Source organism: Hirundo rustica, chromosome 16 (genome assembly GCF_015227805.2).
Source record: "Hirundo rustica isolate bHirRus1 chromosome 16, bHirRus1.pri.v3, whole genome shotgun sequence".
NCBI lineage: Eukaryota > Metazoa > Chordata > Aves > Passeriformes > Hirundinidae > Hirundo > Hirundo rustica.
Genome location: NC_053465.1, coordinates 8,806,349 through 8,831,967, shown reverse-complemented (window position 1 = coordinate 8,831,967; position 25,619 = coordinate 8,806,349). Strand labels below are relative to the sequence as shown.

The following is a 25,619-nucleotide window of genomic DNA, read 5'->3' as shown; positions in this document are numbered from 1 at the left end:
TTCAATATATTTGAATTATTTGCCCAGGATTACTGGGAACACTGAATTTGTGATTGTGCCTTTATTCTGCGTATATTCATTGGAACAAACAGTGAAGGAGCAGGGCTATGGCAAAAGCCTTCTTAGAGATCCAGCTGGTGCAACCAGAAGGGTAATAAAAAAACATTAGCAATAAAGTAAAGGCTCATCCATTATCTGAAAGAAGCACAGTTTCAATGATTTATGGAGTGACCTTTTTCTGAAAGAAGCCTGTATGTCCTCATGAATAAGGCTGATTGCAAGAGATGATACTGTTAACATAGTGTTCATATATTCTGAGTGTTAAAACTGCTGTGGAAAATAAGTGGCAGGTTTACTGGATGGTCTTTGTCATTTCTTGGCAATTTCAGATGGCAGTAAAGCTGTCATTCCGATTGTTAGTGCCCTTCTGTGATGGAAGCAGGTTTTTTGGACAGGGACTGTGTGAAGGGTCTGACAGAGTGTAAAGTGATGTGCAATAGCTGGAACTGTTACAGCCAGAAAATATCCTGTAACCCCAGCTGGTCAGTTCTGACCCTGCCCTGTGATATTTTGCAACACTAATGCCAATTGAAACCAATGCAAACTGCTTTCCTAAACCTCTGCAAACTTTTTTAAATCCTCACACTGTTACATCATCACAGCCAACTCTCATCCATTTCATTTGCCCCCAGACTTTTGTGAGGAGGACTGAAATCACTCAGCTGTCCCTCTCCAACTCCTCCAGGTTGCAAGTTGTGTGGTGTGCTGGGAATCCAGACCCAGGGAGGCCCCTGTGCTCTGGGCAGCTGTAAAACAACGTCTCCTTTCACCCGGCTCCTCTGCCTTCTTCTTCTTCCACATTAGAGGAGCCCATCTGCGGCTTTTGCAGCTGTGCACCTTCCAAGTATGAACTGAGCCTGGTGTGAACTGCTGCAGAAGTGTCTCCTGGAGAAACTCCACCTCTGAAAGGCTCCTGAGCTTTCCCACTTCCACCCAGATTCCCTTTAACTATACAGGCCAATATTCATGGACACCCTTCAGTGCTCAGCAAGTCCTAAAGGAAGAGAGGGGCAGCAAAGGGATACCCGGAAAGTGTTCTTCATCCAAAGGTTGAAGGACAGGCTGGAGCAGAATCCCCAAGGCAGTGGTCACGGTCCCAAGCCTGCCAGAGCTCAAGGAGTTTTTGGAGAACACTCTCAAGCTCACGGTGGGATTCTCGGGGCTGTCCCATGCACGGCTACGAGTCGGGCTCGATGATCGTGATGGATCTCCTCCAACCTGGAACATTCTGTGTGATGGGAGCCCGGGGGCACAAGCACTTGTGTCTGTTTTCACTGTCGTTGGAATGGGAACGAGTTACAGATTCTGCCGCGGTCAAACAGCCTCGAGAGGCTGAGCGGCCCGCGGCCCTCGGGCAGGGCAGGTGACAGCAGTGTCGCCAGCCCCTGCGCCACGGCCATTGTCCGCACCGCGACCAGCAGGCTCGACATGAAGCGGCAGGAGGCTGCCCGCTCGCTTCCGCCGGCATCCCGGGTGTGGCGGTGGCGCCGGTGAGCTTAGCGGTGACGCGGGTGTCCCTCACACGGCCGTGACGCCTGTCACCGCGCCGGGTCCCGCCCCGCGGGGCCCGCGGGCTCAGCGCTACCCGGGCCACGAGCCGCGCCGGGGCGCCCTGCGAGCCGCTAGTGCCCAGGGCCGGGAAAACGCGGTGCGCTCTGTCACAACGCCGGGCGAGGCGGGGATGGCCCGGTGCCACCCTGGTGCCATCCGGTGCGGCCCGGCGCCACCCTGGTGCCACCCGGTGCCCGCCGCCCGCACCGCTGCCATGGCAACGGCTGCGCGCTCAGGCACCGCCGAGCGCCCCCAGCGGCCGCGGGCAGGTATGGAGCGGCTGCCTGGCTGCCCAGCGGCCTCACTCATTGGCTGTTAAGCTGTAGGAACCGCCCACTCACTCTCCTTTTGACCAATCAGAGTCCTCCCTCCCCTCGGCGACGGCGGAAGAAGTGTTGATAAACATCATCGCTCCTCCCGCTCCTCCTCCTGGCTCGTGGCTGCATCGCGCCTTCTCATTGGTGGGCCGCCGCCTGCGGGCCGGGAAACAGCCAATGAGCGGCGGCAGAGGCCCGTGCGGAGCCCGGCTGGCACCGCCCCCTGAGGCCGCGGGCTGTGGGCGGAAGCAGGAAGCGGAGGGGCGGCGGCGGCGGCGCCATGGGGGCTGTGCTGGGGGTCTGCTCGCTGGCCAGCTGGGTGAGTGCGGGGCTCCCCTCACACTCCGAACCTGCCCCTTCACAGCCCGAACCTCCCCTTCCATCCCGGGGAGCGGGTCTGGCCCGGAACGGTGCCTCCGCTGGCGGCCCGGTTCGGGCCGGGGTCGGGTGACCACTCCTGAGTCCCCGCGGCCGCAGTCCCGGTCCCGCGGGAGCTGAGGCCGCTCCTGCCCCTCGGAGCAGAGCGGTGCCCGGCTGGAGCCATCCCTGTCCTTCTCGGGGCCCGCCTGGCCGGGGCAGGTGGCTGCCGGACGGGGCCCGCCCTGGCGAGGCCCCCGGGGCAGCCCAGGCCGATAAACTCGGTTATCTGCGGGTGTTCGCAAACGCGCTGTCAGTCCGAAACGCCGGTTAGCCGCTTATCTGTGCGGTCCAGGACTGGAGTGTCTGTAAATGGGGTTCGGGTTTTCCTCTCGGCGTCAGCTGCGAGGGGAATGCCCTTACTATTCCTGTCTCTGCCCTTCAGATTCCCTGTCTGTGCAGCGGTGCCTCGTGTTTACTGTGCCGATGTTGCCCCAACAGCAAGAATTCGACAGTGACACGTCTTATCTATGCCTTCCTCCTCCTCCTCAGTACTGTGCTTGCCTGCATTATGCTGGCACCAGGCATGGAGGAGCAGCTGAAAAAGGTATGGAGAGGGAAAACCTCTTACTGACTGTTTTAAATGCCATTACTTGTGCCAGTGACTATTGATTTTCTTTACTTGGAACGGATTATGTGTGAGACACAAACACCCAAGTGACCTTGTTCCTGAGTTAAGAGGGTGCGTGTACTGAATGGCTTCTGGCAGAAACAGCAAATTCAGTGAATGTTCCTTTTTTAGCACATGCCTGGTCTGTGAAATCTGACCAGACCTGGACACCGTCAGTTGTTATCAGAGGCCTGCTGCTGTGGTATCTCAATCTTCCTGGGTGAAAGTGTTGACATGGGGAGAGACAGATGATAATAAGGTCTGAGCACAAGGTCTTTTGTTCTCTGATCTCTCAGGAGTTTGTTGACTGAAAACCTTGGCTGTTACAGGACTTTAAAAAATGTAATTGCAAATGCAGATGTAAATTCACGACGAAATGTGTCTTTACCCAGATACCTGGATTTTGTGACGACGGGCTTCACACTCAGATCCCCCACTTGGATGGGTTTGTCAGCTGTGATGTGTTTGTGGGATACAGAGCTGTCTACCGTGTCAGCTTTGCCATGGCTGTGTTCTTCTTCCTCCTGTCCCTGCTCATGATAGAAGTGAAAACAAGTAATGACCCGAGAGCCTCCATACACAATGGGTATGTGTGAGCCAGCTGGCTGCCCTGCCAGCTGCTTTCTTCCTCCAGCTCTACTGCTGAACACAGTAGAAATTTATGCATAGCAGGACAGCCTGGGGTTTCTTTTGGACCCAATACAGAGTAGTGCTTTGGTCTCCTTAAAGGCTTCCTATTTATGTCAGATGTTCAGTGTCCTGGTTGAGGGTGGCACTCTGAGGTGGGGTAACCAAAAAGGCAGTGCTCTGTGCTTCCATAGAGATGCCAGAGTGCAGCTACTTTATATCTCCAACCTTGTGCTGCCTCTGGCACTCATTGGGTCATTCTCAAGGACAGTCTGACTCAGCCAGCGGAGACTGGTTTCTGATTTCCAGTTCCCTGATTTAACTGAGATAGTTTTGTGCTAGATGACTGAATCATTATAGAGTCATTTAATTGGAAAGGGACCTTTAGAGAGCATAGAATCATAAAATTGTAGAATGGTTTGAGTTGGAAGAGACCTTAAGATCATTCACTTCCACCCCCCTGCTGTGGGCAGGGACAACTTCCACTAGACCAGGTTGCTCAGAGCCCCATCCAGGGTTGAGAAGTCCTCAACCTCCCTGGTCAACAGGATCATAGAATCCAAAGCCCTGGTTGGAGCAGGACCAAGCTGTTTACAGATCATGTAGCACATGAGTGCTATGTGTGAACTATGTGCAGAGTAAGACCAATATTTATGACTTCTGTCTTCTTTTAAAGGTTCTGGTTCTTCAAAATAGCTGCCATTGTGGCTATCATGGTTGGAGCATTTTATATCCCCGAGGGACCTTTCACAAGAGGTACAGTTAATGTTCATTGTGGAATTCTGACTTGTATAAGCTCAAACCTTTTCACAGATTTTCTTGGCAATAGTGAAATTTCTCTTGTAGAAGATGCAGTTTCTGCCCATCTTTGGTGGAGTACCTTGGTTCATCCAGTATTTTAGTTACCAGCTGAAGTTATGGCAATAAGAAATCCCTTTTCAACTGCATAGGTTTTGGTTATTAATAATTTTCTACTTCATGAGACAGTCACTACTGAGTGGAGTCTTCTGACACTAGACTGTGGGTAACTCAGGACACTGAAAAGTGCTAAATACTTCCCTAGAGTCTCTGAAAAATCTGTGTGGGAAACTTCTACTGTCTGGCCACATCAGAGGAACTTGAAGGGGTTGCTGACCCTCCAAGAATTATGGCATGATGGCACTTATGTACACAAAGATGCCATGTGTGAGATGTTGCCTTCATTCTGAAAACATGTTGGGCTAAACATTCCCATGCTCAGCTTGATCAGCATTGCCTGCATCCCTGATTAGCTGGAACTCCTTCCATTCTCCTGCCAGATTGAGGCTAAAGTGATTAAGAGTATCTGCATTTCTAAATACAGTATCAGATTTTTTTCATTATTCGTCTGCAGTATAATTAGGAGCTTTTTTGTTTTTAAACAGAGGTATTATGCACATGATGAAAGCTAACCTTTTTTTTTTTTTTTTTCTTGCACCCTTTTCTAGCTTGGTTTTGGATTGGTGTTTCTGGAGCCTTCTGCTTCATTCTTATCCAGCTGGTTCTACTTGTGGATTTTGCTCACTCTTGGAATGAGAGCTGGGTTGAGAAAATGGAAGAGGGGAATTCTAAATGCTGGTATGCAGGTAAGAATATTAACCTGTAAAGGATTTGCTTGTACTGCCAGTACCCTGCAGAATATTATTTACTGGTTTGCAGACATACCTAGAATTAAACTTCACGGTGTCCCTGAGTCACTGCTGTAAACACCTGAAATTAATAGCTGCAGTGTTTCCATTTTCTTGTTCAATAAAATGCAAAATATTTTAGGCTTGTGAGTAGGACATCTGACAGTCCTAATAAACCACACTTGCCTGGTTTGCAGGGCGTGTGCAGAGCTCAGAGCCTGGTTCTCTTCAAATCCGAGCTTTGCTCTGCTGTGTCCCCAGGAGCTCAGTTGTGTCTGTGACAGTGGCTGCAGTACCACACTGAGTGTGCCTTGGTGCCTGCTCCCCAGCTGGCCACTAATTACAAAGTGCTAATTGTTGTGGTTCTTAGCTCATAGCTAAGAATGCTGCAGCAGCGTTTTGTAGCTTCTTAAAAAGAGCAGAGTGGAAACAAAAATGGGTGACCTCGAGCACAGGAATCCAGGGCAGGTAAATGTCCATGAGAAGTGTGCAAAAAGCACTCTCTCATTATGCCACTGTGGCCTCATGCCAGTTAAACTAATTAAACTGCTGCTGAAAGGCAAGTCCTGTTCCCCTGATGGCAGCACTGGCCTTCCTCTGAGCTGTGCTCCTTAGTGAGCCCAAGCAGAAATTTAGCCATACCTTACAAAAATGCCATCTGTTAGTCTGGTTTTGTGACCCCGACTGCCAGGTGAGGAAGAGAGACTGTCTTATTGCAGTGTTGGCTGTTCATGTTTAGATGTACTGTTAAAATTATATGTGTAATGTAATTTTTTTTTTTTCCTCCAGCTCTGTTCTCCTGTACAAGCTTGTTCTATGCCTTGTCCCTGGTTTTTGTTGTTCTCTTCTACATTTTCTACACGAAGCCTGATGACTGCACTGAGAACAAGTTCTTCATAAGCTTTAACATGATCCTGTGCATCGCTGTCTCCATTGTTTCTATCCTTCCAAAAGTTCAGGTATTACTTTTCTCTGCTCTTTTCTTCTGACATACCAAGCAGGGAAGTGAGAAGGATGTAGTCCCAGTTCAGTCAGACCTAAGAGCTTTAAAATTTGGCTATCATAGCTATGCTAGTTAGGAACTTTAAAAAATCTTGCTCTGAAATCATTGCATTAGATAGTGACGCATTTTCTGAAGAGAGGCTTTTTTGAGCGAACATGATTTTGGACCTTGTTTCCACGTGAAGGACTGCTAGCATGGATTTAGTGGTGAAGGCCCTGGCAGAACAGAGAAATCTGTTAGGGAGTAGCAAAATAGCTGGAGATTTATTTGCTTAACACTGTGGCTGTGAAATTAGGGGTATGCTTGTTGAATGTAAGAGGAAAATTGCATGTTACTCGATTCTGAACTGGTATTGCTCAAATCACATGCTAGATTCACATCTACAAAATTGTTTGAAAAGGTTGAGATTAACTCAGTAAGAGCCCATAACTCAGTCTTGGGCACAGAAAAAATGGATTTGGTTTGCTTTCTGTGTTTGAGTTGCTTTTTGCACAAATTATATGACTCTTAAGGAGTTTCTTCCAGTCTTTTGAACATAGAGCAAAGCCCAATGCATTTCTACAGCAATGGTTTTCATGCTGGTAATTGTTTAATCTGTGGCAGTGGGGTAAAACTATCCATCTCTAGGTAAAACTTGCCCTTTGACATTGGCTTGCTCTTCTGCTTTGGAACAGGAACATCAGCCTCGCTCTGGCCTGCTCCAGTCCTCTGTCATCACACTCTACACCATGTACCTCACTTGGGCAGCCATGTCCAATGAGCCTGGTAAGCAACACGCTGTCTTGAGTCACATATTTTGGTGTGAAAGCAGAAGCTGCTGATGGGTATTACAGATCACTCTGTGGGAATTGCTGATCTGTCCAGATCAAATCCAGTGAGGCTGAAAAGCTGACGTGACTGAAACCATCAAACTGCCTCTTTGCAGAACTAAATTGGGGTGTTCGTAAGGGGGGAAAAAGAAACAGTGTCAGGGCATTCTGATGTTATTTATTTATTATGCCCTTGTGTAGCTCACAGGCAGGAAAAATATTGCAGGCAATTTCTGCCTCTGGAGAATCGAAGAGATCAGCAGTTAAAGGGGATGAAAAGTTGCGAGCTTACCTGTCATCTTTTCTTAGCTAAATGCTGGCAAAGCCCATCTCTCTAATCTGCCTTAAAATCCCTTTCAGAACGAAACTGTAACCCAAGTTTGCTGAATATCATCACCCAGATAGCTGCACCCACAGCTGTTCCAGCCAATGCCACCGTCCCACCTGCCACTCCTGCTCCGCCCAAGTCCCTGCAGTGGTGGGATGCCCAGAGTGTTGTTGGACTTGTTATCTTTGTCCTATGCCTCTTGTATTCCAGGTAGGATCTGCATTGCTATCCAGTGATAAAGAATTGGGATTTGTCTGCCTCTTTGGTTTGAATCCGTGTCTAGTGCAAAATGTTACCTGCATTTATTCACATCCAGCTGCTGTCTCGGGCCCGAGGCCAAATGTGGCTCATAAACCTGTGTTTTGCTTTGTGCATGAGGATAAGCTTTGTTAAGCCCAGGCCAGATAACAGAACAACATGTGTTACAAGATGATTAGAGGGATGGAGCACCTCTCCTGTGAGGAAAGGCTGGGAGAACTGGGTTTGTTCAGCCTGGAGAAGGGAAGGCTTTGGGGTGACCTAACTGTGGCTTTCCAATGTCTGAAGGGAGCCTACAAGGAACACGGAGAGAGACTTTTACAAGGACATGAATTAAAACTGGAAGAGTAATTTTAGATGAGATATTAGGGAAAAAATTCTTTACTGTGAGGGTGGTGAGGCCCTGGAATGGTTGTCCAGAGAAGTTGTGGGTGCTCTGTCCCTGGAAGTGTTCAAGGCCAGGCTGGATGGAGTTCTGAGCAACTTGGTCTGGTGTAATGTGTCCCTGCCCACAGCCTGTGGATTGGAACGAGATAATCTTTAGGGTTCCCTCCAAACCACACCTTCCTATGATCTGGGACTAGGATTGCTGTTTAATTAAGTTAACAAAAGCTTGGATGAAAACAGTTCGAGGAATTGCCTTATGCTTCCAAATGGATTTGAAAATACATTATTTGCTAGTCCCATTCATTCATTGTGGTCCGTTGCTTGCTTTGTTAGCAAACAGAGCCGTTAAAGGAGTTGTTAACCCCGTCTCTCTTTGGGTTACTCTGCAGCATCCGCTCTTCAAGTAACAGCCAGGTGAACAAGCTGACCCTGTCTGGCAGTGACACTGCCTTCCTGGAGGAGAGCGTGGGCACAGGCAGCAGCGCTGCCGAGGAGGGAGACGTGCGCCGCGTCACGGACAACGAGAAGGATGGGGTTCAGTACAGCTACACCTTCTTCCACTTCATGCTCTTCCTTGCCTCTCTTTACATCATGATGACACTCACAAACTGGTACAGGTAAGGGGCAGATGGGAAGTGACGGGTTCTGTGTGCTGGTGTTTCCATGAGGACAGGAGACTCCTGCCCTGCAGGCTGCTCCTGCCAGGCTTGTGAAGGTGCTGTCCCTGTGCCAGTTGCATCAGAGTTGTGCCACCTCAGCTTAGTGTTACTGAATTAAGATGTGAGAAGGCAGCACAGCACAATCAGCAGCTGTTGTTCCATGGCACTGCTTAAGAGCTGCAAGGGCAGTGTGTGTGGCTGCCATTCTTCAGCTGGACAAGTAGCAGGAAGGGTACACGTGGAGTTGGCTTCAGGTGGCCTCCTGCAAAGTTTGTTAGGAGCCAGCCTGCTGTTAGTGGCTCTTCATCCTGGGAAAGATGTGCAGGGACAGCCGTATGTGCTGCTTATTAGAGCTGTGATTTCCTCCATCTGTTGGAATCACTTGGACGTACCCTCTGCAGCTCAGAACCAGTGCTCTCAGGACATTGTATAAATTAGCAAATACACTTCGAGATCAGCAGCCACCAGAGTCTATAAATACTTGAACAGCAGCACATGAGTATGGCAAGGTTTGAAAACTGGGTTCCAAGAACAAGAGCCTGTGAAGGAGCCACAGGAAACTGCTGGTTTAGTTGTCCAACTATGTTCCCACAAAGGGTCTTGCGTTAGAATGTCCCAAAGGATTGCCCTCACTTCAGATTCATATGAGGTACCAAGGAACAGTGGGAGTTGCTTTCTGTGTCAACTAATGGGACTTCTTTACTTTTTAGCCCTGATGCAGATTTCAAAACCATGACAAGTAAGTGGCCAGCCGTGTGGGTGAAGATAACCTCCAGCTGGGTTTGTTTGCTTCTCTATCTTTGGACCTTAGTGGCTCCTCTCGTGCTTACTAATAGAGACTTCAGTTAAGTTCCTGAACCTGTCTGAGCTTACAGAAGTGGGGAACTCTTTGCTGAAAGCCAAAATGTTCATTTATTGCTTTAGTTACTGTTTCTTACGTTGGTATTAAAATGCAGTTGGATAGAAAGTTATGTATTGCATAATGCTTGATGCAGCATCAAAATTACAGTTCTCTTTCTGTTTTAACTTTACCAGGGTTATCTTATTACTGCATTTTTAAAATTCACTACAGCTGTGCTGTCAAAGCACAAAAGAAATCTGTTCTGTCCAATAGCCATGACCTTCTATTGAACAGAAGTTAACATTTAGTTAAATATGAAGTATATATATTTTAAAGAACAATTATAATCAATATAATGTACTACTGTGCTCATGCTTCAGTTTCTGGAAGTGTAAGCCATGCTGCTTGATTTCTACATTCCACTGCTAAAGTTTATTTACAGGAAATTTATTTAATTTACTTAACTTTGTGTTGTGGCAAAAAGCACCTGTATTCCTCACCAAAAGAACAGAACTCTGAAGTTGAAAAACTGGTTAACTCTTAATTCCTATTAAGACAAACTTGCCCTTTTTAAGAGGCAATTTCTGTGGTAACTGACTTTTTTAGGATGTTGGCCAAATAGAGTGGTAAGTGTATGAGTAGCTTAAGCAACTTTATGATTATGTTGGAAAAATAGAACTGATTGATTTCAGTTGTCCAATATGCTTAATAAAAGTCACATACATGGAGTTATTATTGTTATTGGCTCTAAGGCATTTGCACTGTAAACTCATTTGAATAAAGCAGACTAACTACTGACAGTGGCCCAGCTCTGTTGAAGTGTCAGGAAACAGCAGTTTCCTCTCCAGTGGAAAATACCACCTGCAGTGATCAGCTGCTGCCCTCTGCAGCTGGATGGGACTGGGTGTTTTCTCTATGCAGTAAATACCAAGTGCTATATTTCTTTTGAAACAAACAGTATCTTCCCTGTGAGTCTGTGAATGTCAAATCCTGTTCCTTGAAGTTGCTCAGTTCAGTAAACTTCTGTTCTCCAGCAGAAAGCAACACCTTTTGCTAATGCCGTGCTGTGGTGATTGTGTGCAGTAGCAACTGTGTGTAAATGTGGAACCTGTGGTGTGATATTTACAGTAAAATACCCCACCATGACACAAGACAAATGTATTGAAAATATCAAATGAGCAGCTGTTACAATGTGTTTAATCACCCAGTCATGCATCATAAACTTACACATTTTTGACGATTTTGTTTTATAAAATGCAATATAAAAATAAATTTTATCAAAATAAGATGTACACTTGACCACCCAACACCTCTAGGCTCACATCTAACAGAAGGCAAAATTAATATTTGAATAACACGATGATGAACTCAAGCCAAAATGAGATTAAACAAAAACAATACTTCAGCCAGTTCCTGAAAATACCTCAGGGCTCATAACACCCATTTGCAAGAGTATAAATTCAAGTACTTCTATGTACAGTTTGCAGCTACCTTTTGTGCCACCTAATGCCAATGCAGTTCAAGTATGTGGTGGATTTGGTAGGGATGGCTTATGAACTGGGAAAGGCATAAAACCATGGAACACAAAGTTATTTCAAGTGGGAAGAAGGAAAAAAGTAGCTGTTGTGCTGTAAAAGAAAACCAAAACAACTCCCAAGCAAAAAAACCTACCCCTTCCTGTAAGCTTTTCCTAGCTATTCTCTCTTAACTTGCAGATAAGGAGATCCTATACTGGACAGAAATGTTTATTTTCCAAAAGCTGACGTGAGAACTTCTGGGAACAAATGGATTTCTTTGCTGCAAAGTGCTGAAGCTCAAAGAACGTTCTCAGCTCTGCAGCCAGGCACACATAAGCCAGAGCTGTGCTTTCTGTGAGACATGCCAGGCCCTGCTCAGAGGTAACTTCAGGGTTAGAGACACAGCTCAGTGAAGCTGCAACTCCTGGCTGAGTTCTAAAGCCAAGGAACAGCAAATTAGAAATAACAGATGCCTGATAAAGCCTAGCTTAATTCAGCATCCTGACATCCACTGCCCAGGAGCCAGCTTTAAGAAAAAGAAGTTCTGGAGGCACAAGACTGGCACTTTTCAGCACTGGCAATTTGTGGTGGTTTAACCCCAGCCAGCACCGTGGCTGCTCACTCACACAAAGCCACACCAACTCCCATGAAGAAAATTCTACCCCAGCACAACCATATAACCTCATTGATTATGTTTAAACCATATCCTTTATTCTTAGTGAGCAGAGGGAAGAAGAGGGTGAGGTGGATCTAGTCTGCCTACTATTTAAGGCATGCAAGAAAATATAAAAGCCTGAAAAAGGGCAAATTTTGTAGAGGTTCCTCAGCTTTCTGCTGAACGCCACTAGATTTATTTCTTTTTGAAGGACACTAAATTGACTTTTGAATATCCAACCTCCCTCCCTAGTAGTTACAGAAGGGGATGAAAGTAGCTGTTCTACAGTCAATATACCCTCACTTCTAACCCTGCAACACAATTAAGGAAAGACTATCAGTCAGGCCTTCATGTCTAGGTAAAATGGTCCATTCTGTTTCTTTCACTTGTACATTGTGACTGGAATTAAGAGGCACTAAAACAACAGAGGCACCACTCTGTTCTTGCAGTTCAGCCGTGTGGGCAGCCACTTATCTGTCCGAGGCCTGGTGCTGTGTGCTACTGGCTTCTAGGTGGCAAAAAACTGAATTAATTTCTGCAAAACACAGAGCATATTCTGGTCACAAAGGAGGAGCTGCCTAGCAGCACACTTTTACCTTATTTTACGTAGATTAAAATGGTAGTTTGTTTTTTCCCTGCACTAAAGGTAATAGTTATCAAAGAGGAGTTATAACTGATGTCTAAAGGTAAGAAAAATGTGATGCTTTCACTTAGGAAAATTAATCTCTTCCCACCTTTAATCTACAGCTGTTCATGTGATGAGTTTTCTGCTCCTACAGATTCTGAACTGCCACCCAGGAAAGAAAAAAACCTTCATGGTTTTACCCCTTTTCAGAACCCAGTCTCTTTTTATAATGTTGGGATGGCATTTGCCACCCCTTAGCTCCAGGATGAGGTCTGCTGCCAGGTCAGGAAGTCATTAAGGTCACAGAGGAATCTCCTTTTGGCAGTGCAGTCATGCTGCAAGGGGGCTGAGAGGAAGAAAGACATTCAAAACAGAGTTTGGCACTTTGAAAAATGCATGTCTGAGATCCTGGAGATAATTTAGTTTTATATTTACAGAAACATAACTGGTGCCTATAATCCCATTTGGCACTAAATCAAGATTTCATCCAGATAAAGTGCTCTAGTAATAAGTTCCCAATTAGAAGGGATGTTCTTTTCCACCAAATAGCAAATTATTTCACCGTGAAGTAACAGACTGAGCTTTCCACATCCTAGTGAAGTTTCCCATCTCCACATCATTAGAGTGCAGCAAAATATGTGCAAAGAGTGTGCTGAGAGTTAAGTTCTAATTCAAGACCATTAAATGAAATGAACTTGGGGAATGGGAACAGCTTATTCAGACACAGGTATCTTACCCTGGTTTGACATCAGTGTGTGTTCTGTCTCTAGACAAAGACCTAGAAGCACAGGCATACAAGTTACGGGTAAATACCACAGAGATGATTCAAGTCTAACTTCATACAGGAACATGACAACCAAAGACAAAAGAGGTCAACAAAGTTAAAAACCAAGTTGTAACATTTCACAGAAGAGCTGACAAGCACAGTGAACAAAATGCTACAATATCAGGAAATTTAAGAATGTGCTTTTAAAAAGCCTGTCTGCATTTGGTTTCACAGACTTAAAACTCAAATTCAGCTCAAAGTAACAAGCTAAAGCAGCACCTTGCTGTCTTACATGAAGTATTGCCTTCTATACATCACATGCCAACTGCTACAAAACCTCCTCACACATCCTGAGTATGAGGTACCTACCAAATTCCTTATCTCAACCAGAAAAGAACTGCCAATGAGGGAAGGTGTCTGACACAGCTTTCTTTTATTTGGTCCTGAACCTCATTATTTGAGGCTCTTGTCCAATCAAAAGCCTTAGCAAATAATTTGAAAAACTTGCTGTTTTCTGAAAATGAAGATTGCATCTGCTGTATAAACCTTGGTATAGATACTGTGATAGTTAATCCATCAGTCACAGTTCTTCCAACTGTGAGGAAGTTTAAGAGATGATCTCCATACAGGTATTCAAGAGTAAATTTTGTTCTGTATTAATTTGAAACAAATATTCACTGAGATATTTCAGAAACACCAACTCACAATCTGAACCACGTGACAGAGGACAGGCCAAGTTAGACTTTTATGGTTTTAAGCAATCTTCTCTACAGAATTATATTTTGCAGGGTTCAAAAGCCATGTTCTTGTCTTGGATTACTGGTGTTTACAGAAGGGTAAGGGACCAGATGATCACAAAACTTGTAAATCATCCTTACTTTTCATCTGTGTGGGGCGGGGACAAGAAATCGTCAAGCTTACCTATCTGCAATAGTTTTTTCCCTTTATCATTAGAAAGAATGGGCCAGTTTGCCCCATTCACACAGAGGTTGATGAGCCTCAAGTCTTCTACGTAACTTGTGCTCTTTGCTTTTACCCTCCCCGAACTCTGCCCTGCCCCCATTGTGCCCTCTCCAGCTTCCTTTGGTTCTACAGTGTAAAGTGCCTCAGCAGTCTGTCCCTAAACTGCAGGTTTAGGAGTAAGGCAGAGTTCACAACGTCACCTAGCAGAGCAGATCTTAACTGTGCTGGAAAACTTCCCTCCAGTGGTTTGTTAGTAACAGTAATAGAGCTGAGGTTTCATCCCTCGCAGGGAATCATCACACTGCTTTTCATCAGCGTCCCCACTCACTAGCAGATCGTGGGGAGAGCTGTCACAGGGGAGCACCAGCTCGGAGAAATCATGCAGGAAGTCCTCTTCAGAGGCCAGCAGCAGCTCGTTCCAGGCAGAGATGTCCAGCTTGCCTGCAGTACCACCGTACTCTTCAGGAAGGATCACTGGAGGAATGTTTTGGTGAAGGGAATTCAGATCACAGCCGTGAAGAAAAAACTGAAGAAGAAAGCAAAAGAGCTTTAGAAGTGCACATCAAACACTTCGCAGCAAACTGCTGGAACAGTCAGCTAACAAGCTTATTTTGAGCTAAAGAACAACTTCAAGGAGTGATGTGTTCTTGGGGAGGTGACAGCACAGAACAGTGGGCCGTCAGACGCACCAGTAAGAAAAATCTTGAGGCAAAATGCACACCTCATGCAGATTAAATCCCAGCAAGAGAGACTTTTGACATGTGCCTGGGCTGAGCTTCCAAATTCAGTTCATCCCCGAGTTCACTCATGGGATTGAAAGTACTTATCCTTGTGGAAAAAAAAAAATCATCCTTGGCAACCACAGTCCTGGGGAGGGGACACTGGTGCCACAGAGGATCCTTGCATAAGGGAAAAGAGCAAGGAAGGGGCAACACAGTTTTCCTGTGACACCACCTCATAAACAAAGTGCTACTGGCCCAAATAATCCAGCCACAGGGATAATGTCCTGGATACAGGGTGTAAGTACTAAAGTTCTATACTAATATTTTGCCAGTATTGAGTTCCTCAAAGTTTCTGTCTCACAGAGAATTTTCCCAACAGGCGTATTGTTAAAAGTTAGGGCAGAAAGTAAAATGGCACCAATATTTTTCTAACTGTCAAGGTTTTTTTGTTGGTTTTTTTTTTTACTTAAGAGTGGCCAAGCAAAGACCTTACAAACATTAATATTGTTAAAATTACATAGATCCTTACCCTGTTTGCGATCTTTTCCTTCAGAAAAGGCTTGATGATTGCAAAAATGCCTTTGAATATACGAGGCTCATTTATTATGTTAACAGCCTTTATTCGAATGGGGAATCCATCCTGAAGGTTAACAAAGATTTTAATAATGCAGTTTAAAAAACATTTGCCATCTTTCTCTTTTTAAAATTTCCTGAGACTGACTACCAGCACAACCCACTGGCTCCCCAACTTTAATCTGAGGTACCAACATAAACCAATACAACAACAGAAATCCAGCTTATTAGAGAGCAGTCCTAGCATGACATCTGTGAGCATAAAAACAAAGTCAAGGGACAAGAAAACCCTCCATCAAAAAATAGTCAATAAATCCTCATTTCTAATGTTGATGTTTATTTCCCTTGACAAAAGCACTTGGATAATCCCTGTCCTTTGGCTATTCCCAGCCCTGATAAGGATGCAGCCACAAAGTGATGTCGGCAGCTCCTGAGGAGTGCACCACACTCAGTGCCAGAGCAGGCTGCTTCTAACAGTGTGTCCAGAAACAACATTTGGTGCCCAAGATACTCTAAAATGTATTTTTAAGTGAAGAAGGAATCTAATACCACTAGGACACATTGTTTCCCATATAGGACAGTTTAAAACACCAGCTTATGATGGGGTTTTTGCTGCAGAAACATATTTGCAGAAATATTTTTCATAGTCAAAAGCTCATGATCAGCAATTAAGGACTCAGCAAAGTTTCCTTCCCCTATAACCAGCTCTACATATACAAATCAGTCAGTGCTTGGAGTGACAAGCAGACAAGAGGCACTGCTGGAGCATTTCTGTCCATAGGAACGTCAGTGAATTACCTCATCTTTACAGGAGCTGCAGCTCAGCAAGGTTGATGCAACACATTTATATTCCATCACACCTTTATGTCCTTCCCCAAGTCCAGCTATTGTTTTGTACAAACAAACCCAGGGCTTTATTTGTACAAATTAAATAGGGGCTTACAGTTAAATGACACATTTAGATCATAGTGTAAAGGAGTGAGTTCTTATGAAGACCTTCCTTTACTCACCAGTCTCATCTCCATACATTCCCCTGATTCACCCTATCCTTCCTGATCCCCCCATGGATACAATAAAGGATGTAACCAGCTCAGGCCAGAAGAAAAGTAATGATGGAATGAATCCATTCAAGAGAAGTTCTCATCTCACTCCTCCAGACTGTATCGACATCAACTGAAATCATCAGACCCTTCCTGCCACTTTGGCCAGGCTACTCCTGAGTCCTTTCTCCTTCCCATTTTGTCTACACAGCTTCACTGTGTCTACACCCTTGCTCTCCAATACTCCTTCCACACATCCGTGCAGAGACATTTTCATTGCTGTCTCTTTTGCTGCCCCTGTGCTACAGGAGCCTCTGCCTTCAGGGCATGGATGGAAATCCTCCTTAAATCACACCCATTCCAACATCCTCTTAAAATCTTTGCAGCAGCACTTGAGCTGGAACCTGCACTTGCCCCATGGTTGGCTCCATCTTGGCTGACAGGAACCTTTTAAATAACAGGCCATTTCCTCATTGTCTCCTCTCTAACTGTAATTCTCTGCTCTCTTTATTCCTTACCACTACCTAGCAGAACTGCTTTTGTCTGTTCCAACCCAAAGTCTGCATTTCTAATGCAAATTTAGTTTTAGGGAGGCAAAAGTCAAAAAAAGGGGCAAGTGAGGTAAGCTGGCTGTAAGGGTGTGAGAAACTGGTCGGGCAGAGACACGTTTAACTCTGCTAGTGAAAGCCAAGATGATTAAGTCTGTGACACAGTCAAGAACTCTACACACAGAAGCAGTCATTTACAATGCACAAGCTTATTTTCCCACCAGTTCAGGTCTTACCTGAAGAATTCCAATCACTTTTTTGGCTACAAAAGGACCAAAATGAGACGCCTTAGATAAGCTGACTCCTTTGTAGTCTGCCAGGATTACAATTCCATTCACCTGGGTCTCTTCGGACTGAATGAGTTTTTCTAAGGTTAAGTATATGGCACGAATGTTCTCAGTAATCGGATAATTACTGGGTGTCCATCTGTCTGAGGTTACAAGACAGGGATGGTAAGTCGGAGAGTGAAGATAAGCTAACAATACACATTCCAAAAAACTGATTTTCTGTTTTCCTGGACTCAAAAGTTAGTCTGTATAGCCACAGTTCTAGTTCAGAGCAGCCTTTCTTAAGCAAGAGGTAAATGGCAACTCATGTTTACTTCAGGGAGCAAAGGCAATGGTTTTAAGAACCCCATTCTCCACCCAGCACAGCTCATTAATAGCAGTTTCAGCTCAGAAAGAAGGCAGGTAAATGGAAAAGAGGAGAATGAATGAAGAGAAATTTACAGCGAGCCTGGCAGCACCAAAAGCACATGAAAGACTGATTATTTACACAGGAGTCAGAGCTATAGGCTTCTCTCTCCGTTTATTGTAAACACAAATTATGAGCCTCTAAGGGTAGGCCAGCAGCCCTGTTTCAATTTTGAGTTACTGTGTATTATTTTTTCTTGAATTGCCTAATATTTCATCAACCCACCTCACTGCATTTTCATTTTGTCATGACCGCAGTTACTGCTGACACAGGAAAAGGAAACTGGAATAATGCTGGCTAAGGACCAGCAGGTGCCTTCCCCAGTCAGCCTTCCAAATCTGAGAGAGCCCACATACTCTGTGCAAGTCACCACTGCTCACAGGAGAGCAGGGAACAGGCTTTTGGCCCAGACCCGCCTGGAGGACGGGGAACAGAGACACTCAGGGCTGCGTACCTGGGCGGATGCAGACGACGTGGCGTCCCTGCGGGTCCCGGTGAGGCAGCACAGTGACAAAGCCTGACTCCAGGACAGGCTTTATTGCAGATGGCTTCAGGTTACTGAACACCTCTGGCCAGGTCCTCCTGCAGGTGTGGTAGTTGACCAGGAGCTGAAGCGCTCGATCGTAGTCAAACTTCCTGGCTCGGAGGAACCTTAGCAAGAAAGCATCGTCCAGGCACGTCCCCAGGGAGGGATAGTCCTTGCACACCATATCTCGGAGCGCCTGCACGTCGCGGAGCCTCCATTCAGGCTTCTCCTGGAGCTCCTCCCGGGCTTTGGTAACAAGATCAGGAGACAGGGTACAAACATACTTTGGCCGGTCTGGCAGGAGCTCATTGTCTGATGGAGACCCTGCTGACGGACTTGTCCTGGTGCAGTCGCTCTCTCCTGACATAGTGCAGCAGGAATCTGTCAAAAAACAAGTGCTGCACGTGACAAACAAACCCACAGACTTAAAACCACACCGACTATTTACGTCTTTATTATGTTCTGTATCCCTCTGTTTCCTAACTAAAGACTTGCCTTTCCAAGAAGCAGTGCTACAGTCAAGGTACTCGATTCACTTTAATTCTCCTACCAGGATTAGAAAGTGCAAGTTACTCTAATCTCTTTATCCTACCTAGCAGGTAGAATGCTGCCTTGGATGAAACCTAACCAAATAAAGTTAGAATACAGAATTACACAGCTTCATTGCAAAACACAGAATTTAATTTGCCTTAGTGCTCATTTCCTATGTCTAGCTGGAAATTAAAGCAAAGCAAACATCCCAGTTTGTCATGATTCTCACATTTGGTCGAATAACACCCTCATCTGAAAAGCTCCCCCATCTAAGCCCAGACAGCCCGGAGTTTTCCTTAACTTCTTTGGCAAACACATGCACTTACCAGCACCTCTGCCCAGGTGAATGTTTTGAGCAATTCAGGAGGAGCAGCATTGGGAATATAAGAAATGGCTGCACTGCTGAGACTGGATGAGCAGGTAAGAAAATTGCAGACTCTTATGCCAGCACTGCATGGGTATTGAGGCTGGCTTAATCTAATTTTAACTTTTCAGTGTGATGACAATATGTCTGACCTGGGAGCTGAAATGCCAAATCCAGTCACAAGTGGATAGAGATGAGTAAAAATTAGAAAATCACGAGCCTGCCATAATGCCTGTGGCTGGACCTGGGGCTGGCAGGGAAACATGGCTTTATTTTGCTGCGCCTTTCGCATTCAGAGTCACTCCCAGCACATCGCACCGCTCCTGGCTATCACACGGAACCGCCTGCCACAGGGACACTTGTCACCCACACCTTCCTCCTGCACTGACAGAGCTCTCAATGCCTCGCTCCCGCCTCACCTGCCCCAGCTGCTCGGGACGGCTCCCGGGATCGCCCCCACGGACGCGTTTCAGCCGGGTACAGCCTGAGCCGGGCAGCGCCCAACCCCGAGCGCCGGAGCGAGGAGGCTGCCAGGGACCGCCGGACCCCGCAGCCCCTCAGCCCGGCCCCGGGGCCCGCCCGTACCGGAGCCCCCGGCCCCGCAGCCCGCCCGTACCGGAGCTCCCAGACCCCGCAGCTCCCGGGCCCGCCCGTACCGGAGCCCCCGGCCCCGCAGCCCGCCCGTACCGGAGCTCCCAGACCCCGCAGCTCCCGGGCCCGCCCGTACCGGAGCCCCCGGCCCCGCAGCCCGCCCGTACCGGAGCTCCCAGACCCCGCAGCTCCCGGGCCCGCCCGTACCGGAGCCCCCGGGCCCCGCAACCCGCCCGTACCGGAGCCCCCAGACCCCGCAGCTCCCGGGCCCGCCCGTACCGGAGCCCCCGGGCCCCGCAACCCGCCCGCACCGGAGTCCCTGGGCCTGCAGCCCGCCCGTACCGGAGCTCCCGGGCGCACAGCCCCCGGGCTCGCAGCCCCTCAGCTCAGCCCCGCGGTCCCCGGGCCCACAGCCTACCCGTACCGGAGCCCCCGGCCCCGCGGTCCCCGGCCCCACCGCCTGTCCGTACCGCAGCTCCGCGGAGCAGCCGCGTCCCGGCCCCGCCGCCCCGGAACGGCCCCGCCGCTCGGAAGTGACGGCCCCGCCGCGCCTGCGCCATGGCCCCGGGCGGTCCCCGAGCCTCCGGCGGGCTCAGCGCCGGTGCGGTTCGACCTTGGGACCGAACCCGGGGGCTCCTCCATCTCCAGCATCTGCTCCGTGCAGCCAGAGGGAGGCCCGGGGACGCTGCCCGAAGGGACATCTGCCCTTCAGTTCCACCTTATCGCCTGTGACAACCGCAGGCCACTGCCTCCAGCCGTGAGCCACGAAAGCAGAATTTTATGTATATACACATACATACATACGTACATAGATATGTGTTCGTGCGTGTGTATACACATACATGCATATATATACATACATGCATGCATATATCGATGCACAAACATTTATATAAGTAATACATATATTTTATGAAACACATTTTATAGATACATATTACACCTGTAAAATACATTTTTATGTATAGACTATATTTTGTATAAAATATCTTTTTATTACGTGTATATATGTGTATATATACACATATATGTATGTGTACATATACATTTAAACACACACATATATATTGCTATATAATGCATGTAACTATATGACATGCGGCAAATATATTTACCTGTATAATCTATAGATGACATACTCTTTATATATAATATACAGTCACATATAAAATTACATTTTTATGTATATACATATATACACACACGCCCATACATATACAAAAACATATATACATACATATACATATACACATATACACATATACATACATACATATATACATATATATATATATATATGCGCATCTCAGGGCCTCTCCCAGGCAGAGCACAGCCTTTGTCCCCCTGTTGTGGCCAAGCCCGTACCTGTGAGGCAGCAGCGACACGAGCAGAGGGGAAATGCAGCCAAGAACGGGGCCGCAGCACCATCTGCGGGACTAAATGTTAATATAAGGAGAATTTGGGGGTAGCTTGGCTTTGGTTTGGTTTTTGACAGGACAGAAAACCTTATTATCCCCCAGGAGGTCATGTGGTGATGCCTGACCTGTCTGCATGGAATTTGTAATAAAATCTGGGCACTCCCGGGTTTGCTGCATTAAAAAGGGTTCTCCGGGGAGGGGGAAATGGCACGTTTATCCCCACAGATAACGCAGAGGTTAATTGCAAACGCCTCAGCATCCTGCCAGGGACCGTCCCCAGGGCGCGGTGGTTTCCGCTCTTCCCTCTCGCTGTAACCCGCGTTCTCAGCCAGGAGAGGGAGTCGAGGATAGTTGGACAAAGAGTGGGAATCCCAGGAACCCGCAGTGGGAATCAAGGCCCTCCTGCACCAGACAAGATTCAGCTCTGATTTGTTTCTCTGCCAAGGGTTCACCCTCCCAAAGTAGAAAATATTTCAGTGACACTGTACCTGGGAAGAGAAATTCCAGCATGGAAACAAATGGAGTGTCCCAGGCGTCCATCTGCGTTCCAGGGAAGGGGAATACATTCATTCCAGCCTGTGCTCAAGGTCAAGCCCAGACCTGGGTGCAACCTGGCAGGCTGGTGACTGGTTTGGAGCTGAATAAACTGGACCCGTTTGTGATGTTGCTCTGTGCCCTTTCCAGTAGATTTGTGGGATAGATGAGGTTGGAAGGGACCTCAGGAGGACAAGAGATTTTGCATTGCTCCCATTTCCATTCATACAGCTCCTGGGCACAGAGACCTGCAGCACAAGTGTGACAGAGACAGCCAGGTGGGACCTGGAGTCCCAAGTGTGTGCTGTGGAGATGGATCTGTGGCCTCCCAGCTGAAGGGATAACAGAATTTCCTGGATCCCCTGATCCACCTAATTGCTGAGCTGAGAAAATGCTTCAGAACACCCAAACAGCTGGGAAGTACTGGAGCTGCTAACAGGAATTTATGCTAAAGGTTGCAAAATCTACTTGGAGTTTGTACCTCTCAAACAAGTGAGGAAAATTTAGCAGGGAGGTGACAGTTCCAGTCCTGACTGGTTAATGGCCGCTGCAACAAGGTGTTAGGAGCGAGTAGGGATGTTTGAAAGGAGTGACATGTGAATGAAGCTCAGTTTTAGGGAACAAGAAGGGCAGGGAATAAGGGAGAATCAGTAACGATCAGTTGAGAGATACGGAAAATGAAATTAAAGGGTAAGAGCCTTAGGCAGGTGAGAGAGAATGATGAAGGAAATTAGAAGTAAGGATACTGCACAATGAGGAAGAGCTAGGAGTGAAATATAATCTGGGATGGCCCCAAAATGAAATGACTGCCTTAACTCAGCTTTTCTTATGTGGGGCATGTTGAACTCATGCAGAGCAGTGGGTGGTGAATGAGGGGGTTCAAGCATCAAGTCAATTTGTTGAGGGAGTTTGAAAATACTGGCACAGGAAATCACAGGAACTGTAGCAAGAGCATCTGTAATTTACTCTTCCTGGTGTTGGCGTCCTGTGACTAGAAACCAGTAAAGGCAGAACCTGTCTATAAGGAAGTAAGAACTAAAACCTGAAAACAAACATCCAGGAACTGACAGTCCCAGGAGACGTGATAGCTGTAGCCTGAATTTAAATTCTCCTTCCTAGGAAGGAGAGTTTTGTCCTTGTCCACTGCATCAGAAGGGAGAAGGACACGCAGCACCACACGCCCACAACCCTCCCCAGCTGAGAAGAGATGAACCCCACCGACTCCATCAGGTTCAAACCTACAGTTTTCATCAGGAGTTGTGTTGTGACCTTGAGAACCACACCTGGAGCCCCGTGGGGAATCCAGCCCTTCTCCTGTTCGTCTCTCCTATCACATGTGATTCATACCTTTCTCAGCTCCACTCCTGGGTGCTCCCATGCTCTGCCGTTGTGTTATAAATGAGTGGCTGTTGGTGTTGGTTGATATTTAATGAAGCCCACGTAATACTCTTCACTTATTTACTTATCCAATCCCAGTCTTAATACCCAGCCTGGGAAAGTTATCTTGGCTTCTTTAAGCTTTTCCACCATTAGCAATAAACGTTTTACAGTCTTGGCAAGCTGAGGCTGAAAAGCGAGAGCATGACTTCAAACAGCACTGGTCACAGAGAAGGCTTTAAGCTGATATTAAATCACTAAACTGCACAAACATAACAGTCCTGTAATAAAGATAATCTGAGAGCAGTTCAGTCCAGGAGGGGCTCAGGGTTGCAGGTGGAACCTCTGAGCCCCAAAACCTACGGAACCCTTTTGGGCAACTCAGTGTCAGAGCAGAGAGCCACTCATGCTGGACAGGGTCTGCCTGAGTGTGAGCGTTTCCTTCTCAAGCCTGAGCTGCTTCTCCTGCACCAGTGCAGCAGAATGGGGAGGAGGGCTGTGGAGGAGCAGCAGTCCCTACTAATCACCCCAGGCAGGGCCATACCAGGCTCCAGACATGGTGTCTGGCTGTGATACAGTCCAGCAGCTATTCCTCTGTGCTCAGAGGATGAAGTGACTAAGAAAATATGCCACAAACGACCATACATATACTACTCATGGCCTGGAAGCGTGCATCCTCCAGGACAGGCTTCCGTGCCTGCTGTCACCCTGCGTGTGGCGGCGTGAGGAGGGGATCTCACAGATGGGAGCCTCAGTTGGGAGCAGCACACTCTGAGCTGCAGGGGTCCATCCCTGCTCTGCTCATGCCCTCCCCACGCACAGACGGCAGGCCAGACCCACATGCACAACGATGGAAACAGGCACTAATGTGCAAATGCACACAATCTGTAGCATCTGCTGCCAAAGCAGCTGTACACAGGCAGGCACTGCCACCCAGGCTATAAAGCTGTGCTAAGGTGCTGAGAGACCCCCAGAAAGCCCAGAGTGTGGTGGGACACAGACACACAGCCTTACCCAGCCCAGGCTTTGAGGGAAGACTTCCCCTCTCCTTGGCTTTACCAGCTTCAAGATGAGCAGTGTTTTTGCAAAAGCTCGGTGAGGAATGTGCTTGGCAGGACCTCTGAATGTTTTAAATATTCCAGGATTTCTGTAGTTTATGGAATCACAGAATAACTTAGGTTGGAAAGAACCTTTAAAGGCCATCTCATCCAATGCCCAGTTTGCTCTGAACTGAGCATTTCCTTTCACTGAGTTTCATGATGCTCTTGCACACTGGAAGGAGAGCGGCTCGAGGCAGGATGGATCCCTGGCAGGATTAACCCTTGAAAGGAGCCGTGATGGGGCTGCCCAGGGACCTTGGCAGCTGCTCCTTGCAGCCCCTCCATGGCACAGGCTACTGTTGGAGCAGTAGAAACACTCAGGTTTGCTCCTGCAAGAAACCAGTTGGTGCATGGTGGAGGATGCTTTCCAGGGGCACAACGAGGGAAGCATTGCTGGGTTGGATTGGGTGCTCCAGCTCTTGGGGCTTTCAGCCTGGGGTTCATCAGAAGACCTTGTATCAATGGGAAGGAGTGAAGCAGGCTGTTTAGAGTAACCTCTGAGTGATATCTTTGCACATCCTTGGCATGGAGGAATGCAGCTGCATGATGGACTGTGAGGGGAGGAGCTGCATCCAAAAAATAGTAGGATTTCAATGGAAAATTAAGAGCCTGGAATGCTGGAGCTGTCTCCTCTGCCTCCTCAATGCAGCACAGCAGGTCTCCTGTGTGCTCTCCCAGGTGAGATAGTGCCACTTTAACCCCACGCCTTAGAATATGGTTAAGAGAGGGCTAAAATCCACTCAGAAGTGAGGATATGCATGGCTATCCTTTATCTGTGCTGGAAGTGCTGTAGGTCTGAGTCAGGCATTCTGGGTTTGGCACTAAGGTTTCTCTTTGCTGCTTCTGCCTCAAGCTTTTTTCTCAGTGGCTTGTCCCTGGAAATCAGCTCTGAGTGAATTCCAGGATATGCATGAGCCAGCGTGCTCCATGTCAGTGGTTAATGGTAAGCAACCCATCAGCAGGATTAATTAAAAAGTGGTTTTAAGGCACAGTGACATTTTGGAGAGTCGTGGAAAGGAACTGAGTATTATATGTTACTTTATTGTAATGACTTTCCCGGTCAGTGAGGGGGAACATGTCATGTTCCAGCCAGTGCTGACACCTGGGTTGGCAGCAGCAGAGAGGAATTCCTGTCTGACTTGGGATGCTTTCTGTGGCGGTTGTCTACCCAGGCATTCCCTCAGGCAGCTCTTGTGCTGTTTCTTGCACCCAGAGCAGTTTCTAGGAGGAGCTGGGGAATCACAACAGCTCCCCCAGACCCCTCATCTGGTACAGGGTCCCCCAGGCTCACAGGGGGACTCTGGTCTTTGTGAATCCTTGGGGTCCCAAGGGATTGCAGGTTCCAGCCAGGCAGGGCCACCAGATGTGAGGGGCAGGAGAGGAGCCTGGCAGCAGAGCCCGGGGCTTTGTGTAACCCGTGACTGAACTCCAGGTCAGGGGTGCCCTCAGACCTCTGGAAGATTTTGGTCACAATCAGGCAAGCCTGGCACCACTCCAGATCCAAAGCTAGAGTAAGCCTAGGAAATACAGTTCCCAAACCACCTTCTTTTCCAGACCTTCTTC

The 25,619-nt window shown here is 47.4% G+C and overlaps 2 protein-coding genes across 9 annotated transcripts; one reads left to right on the top strand and one right to left on the bottom strand.

The window, feature by feature from the left end:
- The first annotated feature begins 2,116 nt into the window (after positions 1 to 2,116).
- SERINC3 (serine incorporator 3) lies at positions 2,117 to 10,311 on the top strand. The gene is made up of 10 exons (XM_040079799.2): positions 2,117 to 2,247; positions 2,731 to 2,892; positions 3,348 to 3,541; positions 4,259 to 4,338; positions 5,049 to 5,186; positions 6,018 to 6,187; positions 6,906 to 6,996; positions 7,401 to 7,578; positions 8,403 to 8,630; positions 9,383 to 10,311. The coding sequence occupies exons 1-10, from the start codon at positions 2,209 to 2,211 to the stop codon at positions 9,519 to 9,521; spliced, it is 1,419 nt and encodes a 472-aa protein (XP_039935733.1). The 5' UTR covers positions 2,117 to 2,208; the 3' UTR covers positions 9,522 to 10,311.
- Positions 10,312 to 10,659: 348 nt separating this feature from the next.
- Positions 10,660 to 20,179, bottom strand: TTPAL (alpha tocopherol transfer protein like). Of its 8 annotated transcripts, none has more exons than XM_040079805.1 (7): positions 20,098 to 20,179; positions 18,070 to 18,522; positions 17,159 to 17,352; positions 15,291 to 15,401; positions 14,368 to 14,565; positions 13,047 to 13,088; positions 10,660 to 12,656 (listed from the first exon to the last, which is right to left on the bottom strand). In XM_040079805.1, exons 2-6 carry the CDS (start codon positions 18,506 to 18,508, stop codon positions 13,077 to 13,079), a joined length of 954 nt encoding a protein of 317 aa, XP_039935739.1. In that variant the 5' UTR covers positions 18,509 to 18,522; positions 20,098 to 20,179; the 3' UTR covers positions 10,660 to 12,656; positions 13,047 to 13,076. The 8 variants fall into 8 exon arrangements, with proteins under 8 accessions (XP_039935739.1, XP_039935740.1, XP_058278666.1 ...); XM_040079806.2 differs by lacking the exon at positions 20,098 to 20,179 and adding an exon at positions 19,970 to 20,026; XM_058422683.1 differs by lacking the exon at positions 20,098 to 20,179 and having other exon boundaries at positions 15,291 to 15,407; positions 17,165 to 17,352.
- Positions 20,180 to 25,619: the final 5,440 nt, after the last annotated feature.

Excerpts from the sequence above, each read along its gene's own strand:
- SERINC3 (XM_040079799.2), top strand. The coding sequence starts at position 2,209 with ATGGGGGCTGTGCTGGGGGTCTGCTCGCTGGCCAGCTGG. Across the intron at positions 3,542-4,258 it reads AGAGCCTCCATACACAATGG|GTTCTGGTTCTTCAAAATAG; the intron begins GTATGTGTGAGC and ends CTTCTTTTAAAG. Across the intron at positions 8,631-9,382 it reads ACACTCACAAACTGGTACAG|CCCTGATGCAGATTTCAAAA; the intron begins GTAAGGGGCAGA and ends TTTACTTTTTAG.
- TTPAL (XM_040079800.1), bottom strand. The coding sequence starts at position 18,508 with ATGTCAGGAGAGAGCGACTGCACCAGGACAAGTCCGTCAGCAGGGTCT. Across the intron at positions 17,353-18,069 it reads CGTCGTCTGCATCCGCCCAG|ACAGATGGACACCCAGTAAT; the intron begins GTACGCAGCCCT and ends TTGTAACCTCAG. Across the intron at positions 14,566-15,290 it reads AGGAAAAGATCGCAAACAGG|TTTTTTCTTCACGGCTGTGA; the intron begins GTAAGGATCTAT and ends TTTCTTCTTCAG.